This window comes from Saccopteryx bilineata, chromosome 4, assembly GCF_036850765.1.
Source record: "Saccopteryx bilineata isolate mSacBil1 chromosome 4, mSacBil1_pri_phased_curated, whole genome shotgun sequence".
In the NCBI taxonomy this organism is placed as follows: Eukaryota; Metazoa; Chordata; class Mammalia; order Chiroptera; family Emballonuridae; genus Saccopteryx; species Saccopteryx bilineata.
In genome coordinates, this window is record NC_089493.1 from 238,506,744 (window position 1) to 238,525,316 (window position 18,573).

At 35.5% G+C, this 18,573-nt stretch overlaps 1 protein-coding gene across 6 annotated transcripts in view; it reads right to left on the bottom strand.

Moving 5' to 3' along the window:
* PJA2 (praja ring finger ubiquitin ligase 2) overlaps positions 1 to 18,573 on the bottom strand; it is an 82,496-nt gene that overhangs the window by 20,484 nt on the left and 43,439 nt on the right. For all 6 annotated transcript variants that reach the window (XM_066273979.1, XM_066273975.1, XM_066273981.1 and 3 more), the window contains 2 exons: positions 13,058 to 13,243; positions 5,920 to 6,105 (listed from right to left, as the gene is read on the bottom strand). In XM_066273979.1, the coding sequence (XP_066130076.1) occupies positions 5,920 to 6,105; positions 13,058 to 13,243 (372 nt within the window). The remainder of the gene's footprint in view (positions 1 to 5,919; positions 6,106 to 13,057; positions 13,244 to 18,573) is intronic.

The window sequence follows — 18,573 nt, forward strand, 5'->3', positions numbered from 1 at the left end:
TAATTGAATCATAAACAATGTGAAAATTTTAACTGTTACTGTTTTCTCATCTATAAAATAAATGAGTAGATGCACTCAGGTGCCTAGCACAGAGTTGGCACCAGTGCAGGTGCTCAAGAAACAGACCCATTCCCTCCATATGGAAAATACACTGCTTTTTAAGGTGGTACACGCCATTGTGGGAAAGCCCTATTAGAACTTTGAAACAGCCTGACCAAGCAACGGTGAAGTGGATAGAGCATTGACCTGTGACACTGAACATAGGCTCAAAACCTCTAGGTCGCGGCTTGAGTGCGGGCTCACCAGCTTGACTGTGGCTTGGGGTCATAGACATGACCCCATGGTCACTGGCTTAAAGCCCAAGGTCACTGGCTTGGTTGGAAACCCCTGGTCAAGGCATGTATGAGAAAGCAATCAGTGACCAATTAAAGTGCTGTAACAAGCTGATGCTTCTCATCTCTCTCTCTTCCTGTCCGTCCCCCTCCCACACACAAAAAGTTTGAAACAATGTGAAGTGCTATATAGTTCTGCTTGCTGAAGCAACAAACTATGTCCACTTCCTTTTTGCAGAAAACGTCCTCAAATGGTTAGTCAACTAACTCCCAGTAATTATTTTCTTCAGGCTAAACAAATCGATATGCAAAGCATGGTATCTGGTTATAATCTAGTCACTATGGAATGATCAGCTAAAATGAAAAATTCTAGCCCTGGCCAGTTGGCTCAGTGGTAGAGCCTTGGCTAGGTGTGTGGAAGTCTCAGGTTTGATTCCCAGTCAGGGCACACAGGAGAAGTGACTATCTGCTTCTCCACCCTCCCCCTTCTCTCCCCCCCACCTTTCCCTCCTGCCGCCATGGCTAGAATGGTTCCAGCAAGTTGGCCATGGGTACTGAGGATGGCTCTGTGGCCTTGCCTTAGACACTGAAATAGCTCAGTTGCTGAGCAACAGAGCAGCTTCCCCAAATAGGAAGAGTATTGCCCTGTAAGGGCCTTGCCGGGTGGATGTCTCTTTGCCTTCCCACCTCCCTGCTTCTCATTTAATAAAGAAAAAAAAAATTCTAGTATCATTCATTTGGCAATCACCATGGTAATAACTGTTTCACACAAGAATCACTCAAGATACTAAAACTAGTGGATGGGAGTTTTATATTGATAGTTTGAGAAGAAACAGGTCATATGTAGTCTTGAATATCTTCCCACTTGACACCTATTAATTATAAACAAAACATTGGCAACTGTACAGTGAAGCAATCTGAAAAACAGTGCCTTACCACCTTAACCAAGTGATCAGAATTATCACCAGTAATGGGACAATTTGACATCATGTGCCTTCTGATATAACCAAGACAAAATATATATCACTTCATGGTGTTCCTGCTAAAAATCTGTAATTTGAATCTAATGATATCAGAAAATCCCACTTAAGATAACATTTTACAAATTAAGTGGCCTGTACTTTTCAAAAATGTCTAGGTTATGAAAGACACAGAAAGACTAAGGAAATGTCCAAGATTAAGAGAGAGTAAAGAAACATGATAAACAAATGCAACTAGAAAGAAATTTCAGATTTCTCTAATGAAATTAGTGGGACAAGTCTAGACATTTGAATAAGGTCTGACTGACCAGATCAGCAATTTTCAACCAGTGTGATGCAAAAAAATTTTAAATATACAATACCTGACTATTGAGTCAGGGGCACTGACCTTTTTCCCCTTAGACTGTCAAGTAAAAAATGACAACAGCCAGCACAACCATAGCTGTCCAATGTGAATAAATCAAAATTATGTATCTTTTTGTCAGATTGGCAAAAAATATTTTGGTGTCCCAGAGAATTTTAGTAATGAATTTACATATGCCATGAGATGAATAAGGTTGAAAATCACTTGATTAAAGTATTGTATTAGTATTAGTCTCCTGATCTTTTCTTAAATAAGAAAAGCTTCTTGATTTTAGTAAATTCTTTCTAGAATATTTATGAGTAAAGAGCAATAATGTTTACAATTAACTCATAAATATTTATATGGTCAAAAATATAATAAATAGAGAGAATATAGATATAGAGAAGTAAAGAAAAAAGAATAAAAATACAAATGTCGTAAATGTTAACATTTAGGGCAGGGGTCCCCAAACTACGGCCCGCGGGCCACATGCGGCCCCCTGAGGCCATTTATCCGGCCCCCACCGCACTTCTGGAAGGGGCACCTCTTTCATTGGTGGTCAGTGAGAGGAGCATAGTTCCCATTGAAATACTGGTCAGTTTGTTGATTTAAATTTACTTGTTCTTTATTTTAAATGTTATATTTGTTCCTGTTTTGTTTTTTTACTTTAAAATAAGATATGTGCAGTGTGCATAGGGATTTGTTCATAGTTTTTTTTATAGTCCGGCCCTCCAATGGTCAGAGGGACAGTGAACTGGCCCCCTGTGTAAGAAGTTTGGGGACCCCTGATTAGGGGAACCTTATTTGAGAATGTATAAAAATTGTTTGCATTATTTATTTAACTTTTCTACAAGTGAAATAACTTCAAAATAGTTAAAAATTTTAATTACTAAACCATGGTCATATTCATATAAAATTAATTTCTCACATCCTTATTAGCTTAATTATAATCCCAATTTCTTGCAGCAAGACAGAGCAGTTAAGTAGTTATAAAAGAAAAAATAAATGGTACAGTTGGATTTGTACAGCTGAAAAATCCATTTTTTCTCTATATCAACTCTTAGCACATCAATGAGACACTCTGGACACCTTTATGACTTCACCAAAACAAATAAACAAGATTTTAGTAGAGAACTTTTTCAGTTTTCTTTTAAACTAAAATAAAAATCCCCAAAAGCTTAAATTTTTTGTCTAAGTAGTGGTGAAACTGAAAAAAAGTTGTCAAATTCTGACTTTAGAGATAAGAACTGCAGCTCTTTGCCATGGCCCCTCCCTTTAGTTACAAAAATGACATGCTATTTTAATATGAAAATCAAACTGTATTTTCACCTTAACAACCTTTAACCACAGAATATAGTACAATATAAACAATGAAATTTTGCTACATATAAAGTTAAAAAATTCTGCCTAAAAAAAAAAAAGAAAAGAAAAAAAATCAATGTTTAAATGCTTTCTAGTTAAAAAAATTACTATGAACCTCTCCCAATTTTTGGACATTTAGGAAAATTTCTAGTCTTAACACAACAGCCATATCCAGTCAGTCAAAAATTAGAACTTAAAACAGGTTTTCAAATTTAGTTAAAATTATATTCAACTATGACCTTAATAATTTCTTCAAATTTTTAACAATCTTTTTTGAAAGTTATTTAGGAATATATATACAGGGGGTCTTTGGGTGACGACAGTCTCAACATACAATGTTTCAAGTTTATTATGCTCACTCCCATAAAACTTGAGATGTGAGTGTTTCGGCTTACACCGTTAGTGTCATACTTATGGAGTATGTGGATGAATTAGTTTGGGTGCGCACAGTGAAAGAATATGCAGACTTCTTTTTCTGTAGCTTAGTTGTGTTTTTATGTTCTAGATCAGGGGTCTCAAACTCAACTCAGCATGTGGGCCGCAGAGCAAGATCACAGCCGTGGGCTGCACTAGGTCTACAAAAGGCAACTGTTACACAACACTTTTCTCACTGCAGTTGAAAACAAAAAAAATTCAGTACAACAAGCACAATCGTACATGCAGTTTACTCAGTGTCACAAAACGACCAGAAACTGTAGTTCGCATCACAACTGCTGTTAACTAAGCTAATATCTAGCTAGGATGCTAGAGAAATGAAAAATACAAGTAGGCCCCTAGGCTTACTTAATTTTATCCAAAATATTTTGAACTTCGTGGATTAGTCTGCGGGCCGCACAAAATTGTTTGGCGGGCCGCATGCGGCCCGTGGGCTGCGAGTTTGAGACCCCCTGTTCTAGATTATGATTTCACAACTGTGTTGGGATAGGTAAGTGACTTAGGCTAGGGTGTGTTTAAACTTACACCAAAATTTGGGTAACATCACTGTCGTAGGAACAGAACTGTGTCATAACCCAAGGACCTCCTGTATATAGATCTTAAAAAAAAAAAAATCACAATTCACAGTAATGTTACCCATAAGAATCTCTCTTAAAGAAATAACCTGAAGTCAGAAGCAGTTTCATAAGGGAATAGGGGGAATTTCACTGCACTATTTCAATCGGGAAATGATTAATTAAATTTTAGTGCATTTATAGAATGAAACCTCTATATAACATAGCTTTAAAAATTTGTTTTTACAAAATTCTGAAAATGTGTAATAGAAATAAGTGAAACTATAACTGCCTCTCAGCACAAACAGATGATGCTAAGTAGGTAACTGCCATCTGCTGAGTTCTTTGAGAAACAAATGACCACATACGGAGAGAGAAGACTTCAGAATAAAGAAGGGACTCAGTTAAGAGAATAATGGGCAGAGAAAGGGATGAAGTGAAGACATCATCAAGATCAGCAAGACTAGAACTAGGTGAAGCCAATGATTTTCCATAATGCTTGGAAAGCCAGAAAATGGGTTTTGGAGAATGGAAATGTTTAAGACAGAATTACAGCTTGTTTTTTGTGGCTGTGATAAAACTCTACTTCTACTTTCTACTTCCACAAAATGGTCAATAAAAATCTGCTCTGCACATATAACGCCCCGCCCCCATCCCACAGAAAGTGAGAACAGAAAACAGTATAGGGATTTCAAGATGTTGATTTTCGTGTCTGGAACAATTTGGAGAAGCATAAAGAACTAGCTACACACACAGAAAGAGAAAGTGAAGACACAAAGGAGGTCTTAAAAACATAAATTTGCAGTGCTATCAGGTGATATAAATAAGTTTTTATCTTTATTTTTTCTAAATTTTCTTTAATGACATTTAACTGGAAAAAAGTGAGAGGAGGGGAAATAGACTCCTGTATGCACTCTGACCAGGATCTATCCGGCAACCCCTATCTAAGGCCAATGCTCAGACAAACCGAGCTATCCTCATCGCCTAGGGCCAACGCTTGGACCAGTGGAGCCACTGGCTACAAGACGGGGAAGAGCTAGAGAAAGGGGAGAGGGAGGAATAGAGAAGCAGATGGTCACTTCTCATGTGTGCCCTGACCAGGGACTGAACTCGGGACGTCCACATGCTGGTCTGATGCTCTATCCACTGAACCAACTGCCCAGGGCCAAGACAAATTCTTAAAATTATCTGTTCAGAGATAGAAACATAGGCAGTACCTACCAAGCCATATTTTTTTCCAGAAAAAAATTAAAAAGGAATCAGTTGGAACATATATCCTTTCTTCATCTTAATAATCAGCTGCTTCCAAAGGGCTACTGTACATTTGAAAAATATATCTAACTTCATAAACAAAAACAGTTAAATTCTCACCAATTTATCATGAGATATAATGACTGTATAATCCACTTAATTTATATGTGACTTTTGTTTGAAACTGTTCTTTGTCAGCATAAATTAGTACTTTTAATATCCCTGGGAAGGTACAATTATATTTTCCATATAAAAAATAGATATAGAAGGAAAACTATATTCTTTTGATTATGATTCAATCAGAGGATTGGAAATTCTTCAAGTAGAATGCAGGACCTTTTTTTTTTAAAGATCATACTAAGTGCTATATTTAGTATATAAAGGTAAATTTAAATGTTGAAAATCTCAAACCTGAGTGTTTAGTTCAATGAGACATAAGGTGAGCTTCAAGAGAGCCAAATGTCAAAGGAAGGGGCCACTGACTAGAATAAATAGGAAGAAGTGCCTGGAGGATGTGACATCTGAATGAGCTCTGAAGGAGAAGACCGATGGGACAATTAGAATACTTCTTAGCTATCTGACATTCAGTTTTCATAATTCAGAATCATGAGCAAATTCTACCCAATAAACAAGCAAGCACGGCAATAACACTGTGCACATACCTCCAGTCCACATCTAAGTCTTCACTCACACTGGAGTCATCCTCAAGGTTATTGTTTCCATCCAACATGAAAGCTTCTGGCTGTGCAAATTCATTGGCTGGCTCATTTCCCTCATCACTGCTGCTTTCATTGACTTCATTGTACTGTAACCAAGGAATTTCTCCCTCTTCCAAGGAGGTCTGTTCCCTAATGCAAACATTTTAAAAGAAAAAAAAATTCTTTTAAAACATATCATAAAATTGTCCTTTAAGAGTTCTATTTAGTGCAAGCAGGTATCTCTGTCTTCTAAAGATCTTAAGGGAAATGCTTGAGGTCTTTGCCCACTGAGTATGATGTTGGCTGTGGGACTGTCATATATGGCCTTTATTACAGAGGTATGTTCCCTCTCTTCTCACTCTGCTGAGAGTTTTTTAACATAAATGGGACCTGGATTTTATATTTCATAAAGCTTAAAAACAAGTATAACTACTGTAGATTCCAGAAATAGTTGTTTTCACTCAGCATTGTATCTCTGCATTTATTTATGTTTTTGCACATAACTGTGGCTCATTCGTTCCTATTGCTGTATAATTCTCCATGTATGAATATGCCACCAATTTTTCTCCTATTAATTAGTGTTTGGGTAATATACAGTTTTATGGTTCTCCTGAAAAGTACTGCAGTGAACATTCTAATATGCAACTTCTGGGCCAAGTTTCTCAATATGGAAAAGTTTCTCCAGGGATTATACCTAAAAGTGGAATAGTTGGGTAGTCTACCACGCAAATGTTAAAATTATTACATAATTTTAGTGACTCTGACCTATTCTGTACCTCAACAAGCAGTGGTAAGAATTGATTCATGTCTTTAAAATCCCTAACACTGTCAAATTTCCTAATTTTTCCTAATCTAATGAGTTAGTAAAAAAAGATATGTCCTTGTGATCTTAACATACACTCTGCTGAGTACTAAGTATCTCTTATTTACCATAAATATTTCCTCTTCAGTAAATTGTGTGCTCAAGGTATTTAACATTTTGCAACTGTGAGGTTGTTGTTTTTCTTTAAACTGATTTCTAGGAGTTCATACATTCTGCACATTAAGACTTTATATTCTCCTAGTTTTTTTCTTTCCTTTTCATTTCTTCTTTATATATATATGTATCTTTTTTACCTTTTATTTTCCCATCATTCCATAGCAAGACCTCCACCAACAAAGGCTATGGCAATGGTGCCAGTGAGCACCCTTGTCTTGCTTCTACCTTATGGGGAATTTTTTTTAACTTTTCCTATTGAAAATGATTTCTTTCTTTTTATTTTATTTATTTTTTTGCTAGATGCTTTTTATCAGATCAAAGAACTTCTGTTCTATTCCTAGTTTCTAAGTTTTGATTATGACGAGGTCCTGAACATTATCAAGTGATTTTCTACACCTTCATCTGGAGAATCTATCATATGAATTTTCTCCTGTAATCTGCTAATGTGGCAAATGACATTTACAGATATTCAAAGTAAAACTACCTTTGCATTTCCAGAATAAACTCAGATAAGTAACTAAGTTTTTATCTTTTAAAGTAAAACATTTCCAATTTGAAATTTCTAGTAATCCTGCTTAAAATTTTGATATATATTATAATGAAAAAAAAATCCATACAATTTTCTTCACATACTCTTGAATTTAGGATTCTACTAGCCTTGTTACAATTATTTGGAGAGCAGAGTGACATGAAACTTAAAAGTTTAGTTTAAGAGAATTCAGCTCTAAAACCATCTGGATCAGTTGTTTTTCTCCATGGGAAGATTTTATATCATTGATTACCTATCTGTAATAGTTATAGTATTATTTGGGCTACCTATTTCTTCTTGAGTGTGTGTATGTTTGTTTCTCAGAGAGAGAGAGAATCATCCAAATGTATTTGTGCATCTAATGATTGCTTCTCACATGTGCTTTGACTAGGGATTGAACTGGCAACCTCAGGCTGAAGGCAAGAACCCTGACTTTAAGCTAGCAACCCCAGGCTCAAGCTGGCGACGCTGGGATACAGCCAGCGATCCCTGTAATCTGTGCTTTATAACCTAGTACATGTTCAGTTTTTGTGTTTGCATATTTCAAAGGACGCAGTAGTATTCATTAAATCATGCTTAAATGAGTTGTTAAAAATCTAAAGATAAAAAAAGTAAAAACTAATAAAAAAAATCTAAAGATAGATGGATTTTTTTATATTTATGAATTATCAGTGAGAAAAGTAATTAAAATTTTTCTAATATGATAGTAAATTTATCAATATTCTCTAGGACGGTCAAATTTTCATTTATACATTGAGTCTGTTTTATTAGGAGTATTTAAACTTAAAATTCCAACATTTTACTGGTAAATTGGACTTATATATGTAGTGACCCTCACTCTCTCCAATAATGCTTTTTTATCTCTAAATCTATTTTGCTAATGTTACAACAGTCTTATTTTCTTTCAGTTAGTAAATGACAGAAATATTATTTCTATCCTTTTGTTTACTTATTTTTTGGTATACTTATGTTTTTGGTGTGTCTTTTGTAAACAGCATTTAACTTAAAAGTAATACAACTGATTTGAAGCTGTCATTTATAAGCAGAGATTAGGCAATTTCTATTTATTGCAGAACTTTTCCTACAGTTTTCACGTCTATTTTTCTTGTTTTTATGCCATTTTCTTCCTTTCTTGACTTTCACTTGAATTGACTTTGTTATTTTTTCCATATCTTAATTTCCTTTTCCCTCCTCCCTCCACAGGTTTCCAGTACATACACTCTATATTTACTCTTATAGTGGTTATCCTTGAAATTTTACCATAAAAATTTAACATGTCAAAAATTAACTTTTTTTTTTATTTTTTATTTTTTTAATGGGGTGACATCAATAAATCAGGATACATATATTCAAAGATAACAAGTCCAGGTTATCTTGTCGTTCAATTATGTTGCATACCCACCACCCAAAGTCAGATTGTCCTCCGTCACCCTCTATCTTGTTCTCTCTGTGCCCCTCCCCCTCCCCCTTTCCCTCCCCCATTCCCCCCTCCCCCCCGTAACCACCATACTCTTATCAATGTCTCTTAGTTTCACTATTATGTCCCACCTACGTATGGAATACAGTTCCTGTTTTTTTCTGAAAAATTAACTTTTAATCCTCTTCCAAACAATACATTTCAACTCTGATCTTCCTCTTGTCAACTTAAATATTATTGCTGTGCAGTGTTTTAGTTCTGTCCTCCTCACCTCCCACTTCTATTTTTTAAACAAATTACTGGGTTTTATTAATGTAGAATAACAAGACAAGTAACTGATGACTTACAACTGTGTTTTTGTTTATTTACATATATCTCTGCTATAAATACTATCCAGGACATTTTCCTTAAACTTGAAAGTTAAATATCCATGTGCTTACATGCCATCTACAATGCATACCTGTCCAAATGACACTTAAAACTTCCAAAAGGAGTTCCTACTTCCCAGTTCTCTCCCAAGACTTCTCTATCTCAGTCAATGACATTAACACCTATAAGATGCTCAAACCAACATAACCAATCATAATCGATTTCTCATTCTCCTTCATCTCATACCCAATTCTTCCTATTATAACTCAAGTACAAATGCCAAACTTGTCTCCTTCCTCCTTTTTAAGCTCAGTCCCTTTCCAATTCAATCTTCACAAAACAGCTAAAGTGATCTTTAAAATATGGGTGTCAGATCAATTATTTATCCAGTTAAAATCTCACTAATCTCTGAAAATATTCCGGATGTCCTATGTCCTGCATAGTCTGGTTCCTGTCCACATCATCGCATATCCTTCTTCTTTTCACTCATTCACTTCAGCCCCACTAACTTCATATATGCAGAGCCCTTTCCCTTTCAATACCTCTGCTCTGACCCTTGCTTGTTCCTAGAAAGCTCTTCCTCAACTGCTAATTCACAATTTCAGATCCAGCTCAGAAGTCAATTCCTAAGAAAAGTCCTCCCTGAATGCTCTAATTAATGTAGGCCCTTATCAGTTACTTTCTAATGAATTAGTGTTTTATTCCCTTCAGAGAAATCACCACATTTTGTCACATATCATGCTTGTGTCTTGTTTTCTGTCTCTCCCACCATGTGAGCTTCACAATGAAATCTTATTTGTCTTGTTGACTGAAATAATTTCAGGATCCAGCACAATGCTTGGCACATATTAAGTGATCAATAAGTATCTGCTAAATAAATAATCATCACAAATTATGTATAAAATAATAATACTTAGTAAACTAAGTAATAGTGATTAAAGATGATAGAACATAAAATCAGGAAAAGCAAAATACTTCACCTCAGCCTATTGTTAAAATCAGTTATACAGTGTGTCCTTAAAGTCATGGTGCATTTTGACCGGTCACAGGAAAGCAACAAAAGACGATAGAAATGTGAAATCTGCACTAAATAAAAGGAAAACCCTCCTAGTTTCTGTAGGATGATGTGGCAGCATGTATGCATGCACAGATGATGATGTAACACCGTGTATACAGCGGAGCAGCCCACAGCCATGCCAGTCGAGATGTGGACGGTACAGAGGTAAGTTCAGTGTGTTCTGTGGCTCGCTAAATTCAAATCCGTGACCAAAGAGCAACGTGAATATTGGTGCATTTATAAAGAAGCACCACCACATAGGAATAGCATTACTCGGTGGGATAAGCAGTTGAAGGAAACCGGCAGTTTGGTGGAGAAACCCCGTTCTGGTAGGCCATCAGTCAGTGACGAATCTGTAGAGGCTATACGGGATAGCTTCCTAAGGAGCCCTAAAAAATCTGTGCGTGAGCCCACATCAAACTGCACTTGAATAGGTATAAAACTGGGAGAGTTTTCCTTTTATTTGGTGCAGATTTCACATTTCTATCGTCTTTTGTTGCTTTCCTGTGACTGGTCAAAAGTGCATCGTGACTTTACGGACACACTGTATTTGTAAAATTATTTCTTTACAGATTTTCTAATATATTTTATTCCCAAATTTTTGAACAGAATCGAGCTCAAGCTGAAAGTTTATACCCTTTGAGAAATACAAATTTTAATGTTAGTCCAACATGGAAGATTTTTCCTATGAAAACATATTCACCAAAATAGATCTCATGAGAGACTAAATATTAGAACCAATTATCATAGAAAAAAATTAAAATTATCAAAGAAATACTCCATCACCAAGCCTAGTAGGTTTCACAAGCAACAACATTTAAGGGAATAAATGAGCTATTTAAAAAACAAAGGATTCAAAAAGAAAAAAAGAAATAACATTTTAGCAAATATCAAATTGTTATCAAGACAACAAACTAGAGATAATTCTCACTATGGGTCTCACCATAAAAATCCTATGTAAAACACACTGCTCACAAAAATTAGGGATATTTCAAAATGAATATGAAGCAATAAAAATTTTTTTTTTAATTTTTTTTTTTACTTTTATTAATTTTTAGAGAGGAGAGAGAATGAGAGAGAAAGAGAGAGAGAGAAGGGGGAGGGAGGAGCAGGAAGCATCAACTCCCATATGTGCCTTGACCAGGCAAGCCCAGGGTTTTGAACCGGCAACCTCAGCATTCCAGGTTGACGCTTTATCCACTGCGCCACCACAGGTCAGGCAAATTTGCTTTTTTTATTAAACAAGAACATCAGAAAAGCAAACAAGTCAAAGAAAGTTGTTTAATTATGCAAATGAAATGCAAGACCCACTTCTATGTCCTTGGTGAAAATGCACTGTACAAAAGGCTAAAACTACTGGAGTGTCTGAATGTTCTCTGATCTTGAAAGAGCATTTTGAAATATTCCCTAATTTTTGTGAGCAGTGTATTAGCAAACCAAATTCAGCAGCTAACTATAACAAGAACAAACCATGACTATGTGATCATGTTGGGTTTATTTCGAGAAGCAAGGGCAATTAAATATTAAGTAGTAACAATTATTTCTCACGATCATTAGGTCAAAGTGAAAAATGTTTTTGTTTTTTTTTTAGAGAGAGAGAGAGAGACAGACAGGAAGGAAAAGAGACATGCATCAATTTGTAGTCGTGGCACTAAAGTTGTTCACTGATTGCTTCTCATATGTGCCTTGACTGGGGTGCTCCAGCCAAGCCAGTGATTCCTTGCTCAAGCAAGTGACCTAGGGCTTCAAACCAGCCATCTTTGGGCTCAAGCTGTGAGCCTGTGCTCAAGATGGATGAGCCCGCAATCAAGCCAGCCACCACAGTGTTTGGAACCTGGGACATTGCTGTCCCAGGCCGACACCATTCACTGCACCACAATGGTCAGGCTAAAGGTAAAAAATCTTTATGATAATTTCAACTGATGATAAAAAGACTAATAAAATCAGCAATCACTCTTGCTAGAAATTGATAAAATAATAAAATGGGAGTATTTTTTTAGTGTGATTTAAAAAAAAATGTGTGTGTGTGAAATCAATCTTAAAACCAGAATAATTCTTACTGGGGAAATAGTAGAGCAAGGGTTGGTTAAATGTGGCCCATAGGTTATTTCTAGCCTGTCATCTGTTTATGTAAATAAAATTTCATTGGAAGACAGCTACACCCATTCCTTTACATACTGTCCATGGCTACTTTTACAATTCAATGGTAGAGTTGAAAATATCTACTATCTGGCTCTTCACAGTGTAAGTTTGAAAACGCCTGTACTAAAGTATTCTCATTAACGTTAGAAAAAGACAAAAATGTTTATCATCAAGTACTGATTTCTGGAAGTATCTATCATATAACAAAATTAAACATTTAACTAGTGTTCAATTTTTGCGACTGCATCCATTTCTGTGAATATAGCACTGATCCTCTCTGAGACTGCCCCTTCTCCTTTGCCATTATATCCACTTTATAGCAATGGCAGCTCTAATTCACTCATAAAAAGCGATTTATTAAACATTTTCCTTAATAAATCAAAGTAGAAACACATACCGTAGCTCAACAGAAGATACTGAAATTACCTGTATTTTCAATTTGACTTTTCTTTGTAACACACCAAAATTGTAACAAAACAAATCAGTAGGACCTAGTGATCCTACACAGAGCTTGTAAATCCAATTAATAGCATACTTAACATTTGAATGGGAGGTATAGCACTCCTGTATAATACACATAAAAATAATACAATTCACTGGCAAACATACCCTTCCTGAAGAGATAATTCTTGGTTTTCTTCTTCAGGGCCACTGCTATCACTCTGTAGTTCAGGTTCATTCTCATCTTTTCCTGGTAGAGTCTCCCAGCTTTCATCACTTGAGGACTGATCTTTTTCTGTACCAGAAAATCGATGAGGCAAAGAAGCAGACCATTCTCCATCACTGCATTCTGAACTGCAAATTTAAAAAAGAAATGAAATAAACTGTGATTACTTGTGCATTTATCATTTAGAGTATTTACCAGGCATCATGGTTCAGAGTGGACTTCTGATGCCACACATGCTTTATCAGGTGCCAATTCAATTTTTAAATATTTTAAAAATAAATAGATTCAATAGAATGAAACTTTTTCAAATGAATATCACATATGGCAAGTTATGGAGTTATCAATTTATTATTTTCTTCACTGAAATAAATAATTCCATGGTGCTTAGATACAGGCACATGTCTTCATATTTTAGACATGTTCCTAATTAACAATTTAAACATAACTTGACAGTTATAAATTAAATGTTATCTAGAATAAATGATAATAGATTATTCACCTGGCCTGATTAAAACTTTCATTATATACTGACAAACTGATGAAATATCCTCTATGAATAAACTTCTACTATTATGTTTTAAAAGCTTAACTATTGTTTTCCTTCCTTTTTCACAGAATTTGAAGTGAAGACATAAAGTATCACTGACAAATCTTTAGCGAAATTCTTTGGTAGAACTGTAAACACAAAATATGTTTCAATTCAAGAGAATATTTAGGTAAGATAAAAAGGTTAATATAGAATCTCATAAAATTAGTTCTGGTTATATTTAACTTTGGTTAATTTTGTTACATTTCACTACTCTGAAAGCACTAGTCATACTAGCAAAGGCAAAAGTATTAATTATCAATGTTAAAAATAAATCTTAAATGCCCCTTCCAACCACAACAACCATTCCAGTAAAGAATCCCTTAAGGATTTCCTTTTATGCACTGACTTTAAAGAAACAAAAAAAATTAACAAAATTTAGTTTATGTTTTGAAAGAAAGTGGTAATTGTAAGAAATTGCCTTTTTTTATGTCAATTTATTATTAATATCTAGAGTAGTGAGTTCCTTCTTCTACAAGTAGATGAAGCCAAAAGATTAAAATGCTATACATATTAACAAAGAACTACTCTGAGCTCTGAGAAGTTAAAAAAAGTAAACAAAACAAAAAAAAATCAACATCCAATTTTCAATAAACTATGGGGAAAAAATAAATAAACTATAGGTAGTAGGGCACAAATATCCTGGCGAAGCAATGCACTATAGCTCTGAAATAGCAAATAAAGGCAATAAAATGTCTGTAAAATTTTCTGTGATCCAAAGAATAATCTAAGATCAAGTAATCATTTCTAGGCTTACACAGTGTTAAACTCTACCAGAAAATAGATTTAAAGGAGCTTACTGAGTTGTTTCTTTGACTATAAAGCTTCTCAAATTCAAAGCTAAATTACCAATTCCAATTTTTATGTCTTTAACAATTAAGGTAAGATTTTTATATTAATCTGTGGCGATTTTTAACATACTAAAGAAAACCCCATTTAAAAAACATTTCACTCAGAGTATGATTCTATTCAGAAAGGTAACACATGAAGCATCTGAACTTTTCTGTATTAATAAAATAGTAAAATACCTCCAAATTTTAAAACAAAAAAATGTCTATCAATTGTCAACATATTTAAGAACTCTATGTCAAGGATTGACAAACCACATCCTTTTGGCCAAATCTGGACCTGCTGCCTTTTTAAAAATGGTTTGTCAGCTAAAAATGTTTTTTATATGTTTATCTGTGATTTTATCTCTTATTCAGTAAACACTAAAATATTTATTATCTGGCCCTTTAAGAAAAAGTGTGCAGACTCTTGCCCTGTATCATTATTACTCATTATACATAATCCACACCTTTAAGTAGATAATTTTAAAATATGTATACCCACCCCGATCACCATACTAAGCTTTCATAATTACCATCTGCTCACAAAACATTTTTGGATTTCATGGACCTTGAGAACATTAAGAACTATATGATTTTACACACAGGTAGGATATAAAACTGAAACTCATGGACACAGATAAAAGTGAAGTGGTACCAAGGGGAGGGGATGGGAAAAGTGGAGAAAGGGAGTAAAAAGGGACAAATATGCAGTGATGGAAAATGATCTGACTTTGGGTGATGGGTACACAGCATCATCAGCAGTTCAAAAGCTATAGAAATGTTTACCTGAAACCTGTGTACTCTTATTAATGTCACCCCGCTAAATGTACTTTTCTAAATAATTTTTTTAAGTTGTATTTTAAAACAAAATTCATTTGCCAGATAAGTTCCTTTCTACATTTTCTAACTGCTATTGGTATTACCCTGCTTTTAAACTGGAAGGCACATATCTGACTTCACAAACTCCCAATGTTTAAGTCCTTTCTAACCTTCCATTCTTTCTGTACAATGACTCTTATATCCTAGGTCATTTTTCTTCATTTCTCATAAAAACAAAAAACAAACAAAAACCCTTATTCAAGTGCTTTTCTACAAACCTGGACTTTAATTAATTATTAATTGGTGTCCCTAAATTTAATCTACTCTCTCAATTCACTTAAAAATGCATCCTAAATATCACTATCACTTTCATTTATATCAAATAGTAAATACTATATATTACTCCAAAAACCTTCATCAGCGTTTTTCCTGAAGCAGTATTTCAAACTTAAGCCATTTGCCTACTGTCCTCACATTTTTTGCTACAGCTGTATATTAATATTGTGTCCTAAGGTACATAGGTTCTGAAATCAACTTGCCTAGATTTAAATCTGCCACTTATTAGCTGTGAGAAAGTTACTTAATCTCTCTGTGCCTTTACTGCTTCACATATCAGGTAAATATAATAGTACCTAATAGCTCACCAAGTTCATGTGAGGACTAAATGAGTTGACATACACAGATCATTCTAACAGTGCCTGTTAAATAATGTCATCAACAACTGCTAGCAATTTTTTTAAACTCATTTTGGTTTTTACTCAAATACATTTAGTCATCTGCTAATATCCCTCAAATTTCCAACTTTGATGAGCTAGCTATACTTTTTTTCTGATTCTCATTAAAATAAATATGTAATAATAAAAATTAGTAACACAGTAACACTTATCTGTGTACTACTTAATATATTTCACCTACTTTGGAAAATTCTGGCCTATAGGAAAAAAGGGTTTAAACTTCGAATGACATTTATGATTTACTACAATCTGATCCCAGTTACTGGTACTTCTTACAGACAACTCTTTTGTTATATGAATGCTCTTTTCCAAATATATACTATCCCTGAAGTGTGAACTCGTCACAACCATTTCTTCCACCATCAAAATGTCTTCATAATCACTTCACCTTTTTTCCCCCTTCAAGCTCAGATTATTGCTTCAAGATCTTACACTATAAAATTATTTGTGTTGTTTTCTGAATGGATTAGATACCGTTTATTCAATCAAACTCACTATGGCACAGCTTCTTTAACAATGTATTTAAAAGTATTTTCCATAAGTACAGAATCAGTAAGCTCTTGGAATTTAACTAAGACTGTGCAATTGCATGGTTTTAAATATAGAGCTATTAGTGATATTGGTTTATTTGAAAAGGGTCAAAAATTAATCTTTTAAAGTATGTTCCAGAAATTAATACACATTTGTGATATAAGTGATAGACAGTAATACATGAACAATTTTCTATTAATTTTATTCTAAACATTTTTTAATCTATGGCAAATTTCAAACAATGTCTATTACTAACTTAAAGATCTAAGAGTCCAAATTGGCTAAGAGGGCTAGTCAGAGGAGACTATGCAACTGATTAAAATTTTTTTTATCATAAAAAACAAAAAGACAGAACATTCCATAGGCAGGTTTCTTACTGAAGAAACAAAATCCTATATTCATATAGTCTATATCAGGTGAAAGTGCCATCTAAGACAGCCTCTTTTTCAGCCCTACTAGTGGAATGTCACATTGCTAAGAGCAAGCTTTGAAGTCAGGTTTGGGTTAGGATCCTGGCTCCGTACTTACTATTAAAACAAGCCCAGGCATTTAACTTTCCCCAACTCACTTTTACTCATCTATAATATGAGAATATTAATATTTGCTTTTCAGGTCTATAGTGATGTCAAAATGAATACTGCAGCCCTGGCCGGTTGGCTCAGCGGTAGAGCGTCGGCCTAGCGTGCGGAGGACCCGGGTTCGATTCCCGGCCAGGGCACACAGGAGAAGCGCCCATTTGCTTCTCCACCCCTCCGCCGCACTTTCCTCTCTGTCTCTCTCTTCCCCTCCCGCAGCCGAGGCTCCATTGGAGCAAAGATGGCCCGGGCGCTGGGGATGGCTCCTTGGCCTCTGCCCCAGGCGCTAGAGTGGCTCTGGTCGCAACATGGCGACGCCCAGGATGGGCAGAGCATCGCCCCCTGGTGGGCAGAGCGTCGCCCCTGGTGGGCGTACCGGGTGGATCCCGGTCGGGCGCATGCGGGAGTCTGTCTGACTGTCTCTCCCTGTTTCCAGCTTCAGAAAAATGAAAAAAAAAAAAAAAATGAATACTGCAGATAAAACGTTTAGCAAACTTTTTGGAAAAGGGTGGACATTTAATAAAGGTGGCAGTTACTGCCTTCATTATATAAACTGTCTGCTTAGACCTTTCATTGGAATTTCCTACCAGCATAACACCAGAAAATCGACAACCTCTGGTTTGTTTTACTAAATGGCGATATAAGCCACCTAGCTATTCAATTAGCTTTAGTCTTTACAACAGAGGTCAGTAAATTAGGCCTTGGCCCATGAGCCAAATCTAGCCACCTGTCCATTTTTTACTGAGCTAGAAGGTAAGAATGGCTTTTTTTTTTTTTCATTTTAAAATGGTTGCATAAGTATCCTGGTTTTTGTCGTTTGGTCCACAAAGCCTAAATATTTACAGTCTAGTCACCTTTTTTAAAAAATTAGTTTTTAATTAATTAATGCACTCATTCATTCATTTTAGAGAGGGGGGAGAGAGAGAGAGAGAGAGAAAAAAAAAGAGAGAAAGGGGAGAGGAGCAGGAAGTATCAACTCCCACATGTGCCCTGAACAGGCATGCCCAGGGTTTTAAACTGGTGACCTAAGTGTTGCAGGTCGACACTTTATCCACTGTGCCACCACAGGTCAGGCCTCTAGTCACATTTTTTACTTTATTTTTTTGGTGACAGAGACAGAGAGAGAGACAGATAGGAACAGACATGCAGGAAGGGAGAGAGATAAGAAGCATCAATTCTTCCTTGTGGAACCTTATTTATTCATTGATTGCTTTCTCATATATGCCTTGACTGGGGTCTCTAGCAGAGCAAGTGACCCCTTGCTCAAGCTAGTGACCTTGGGCTCAAGCCAGCAACCTTGGGCTCAAGCCAGCGACCTTTGGCTTCAAGCCAGCAACCACTGGGTCATTTCTATGATCCCATGCTCAAGCTGGTGACCCCATG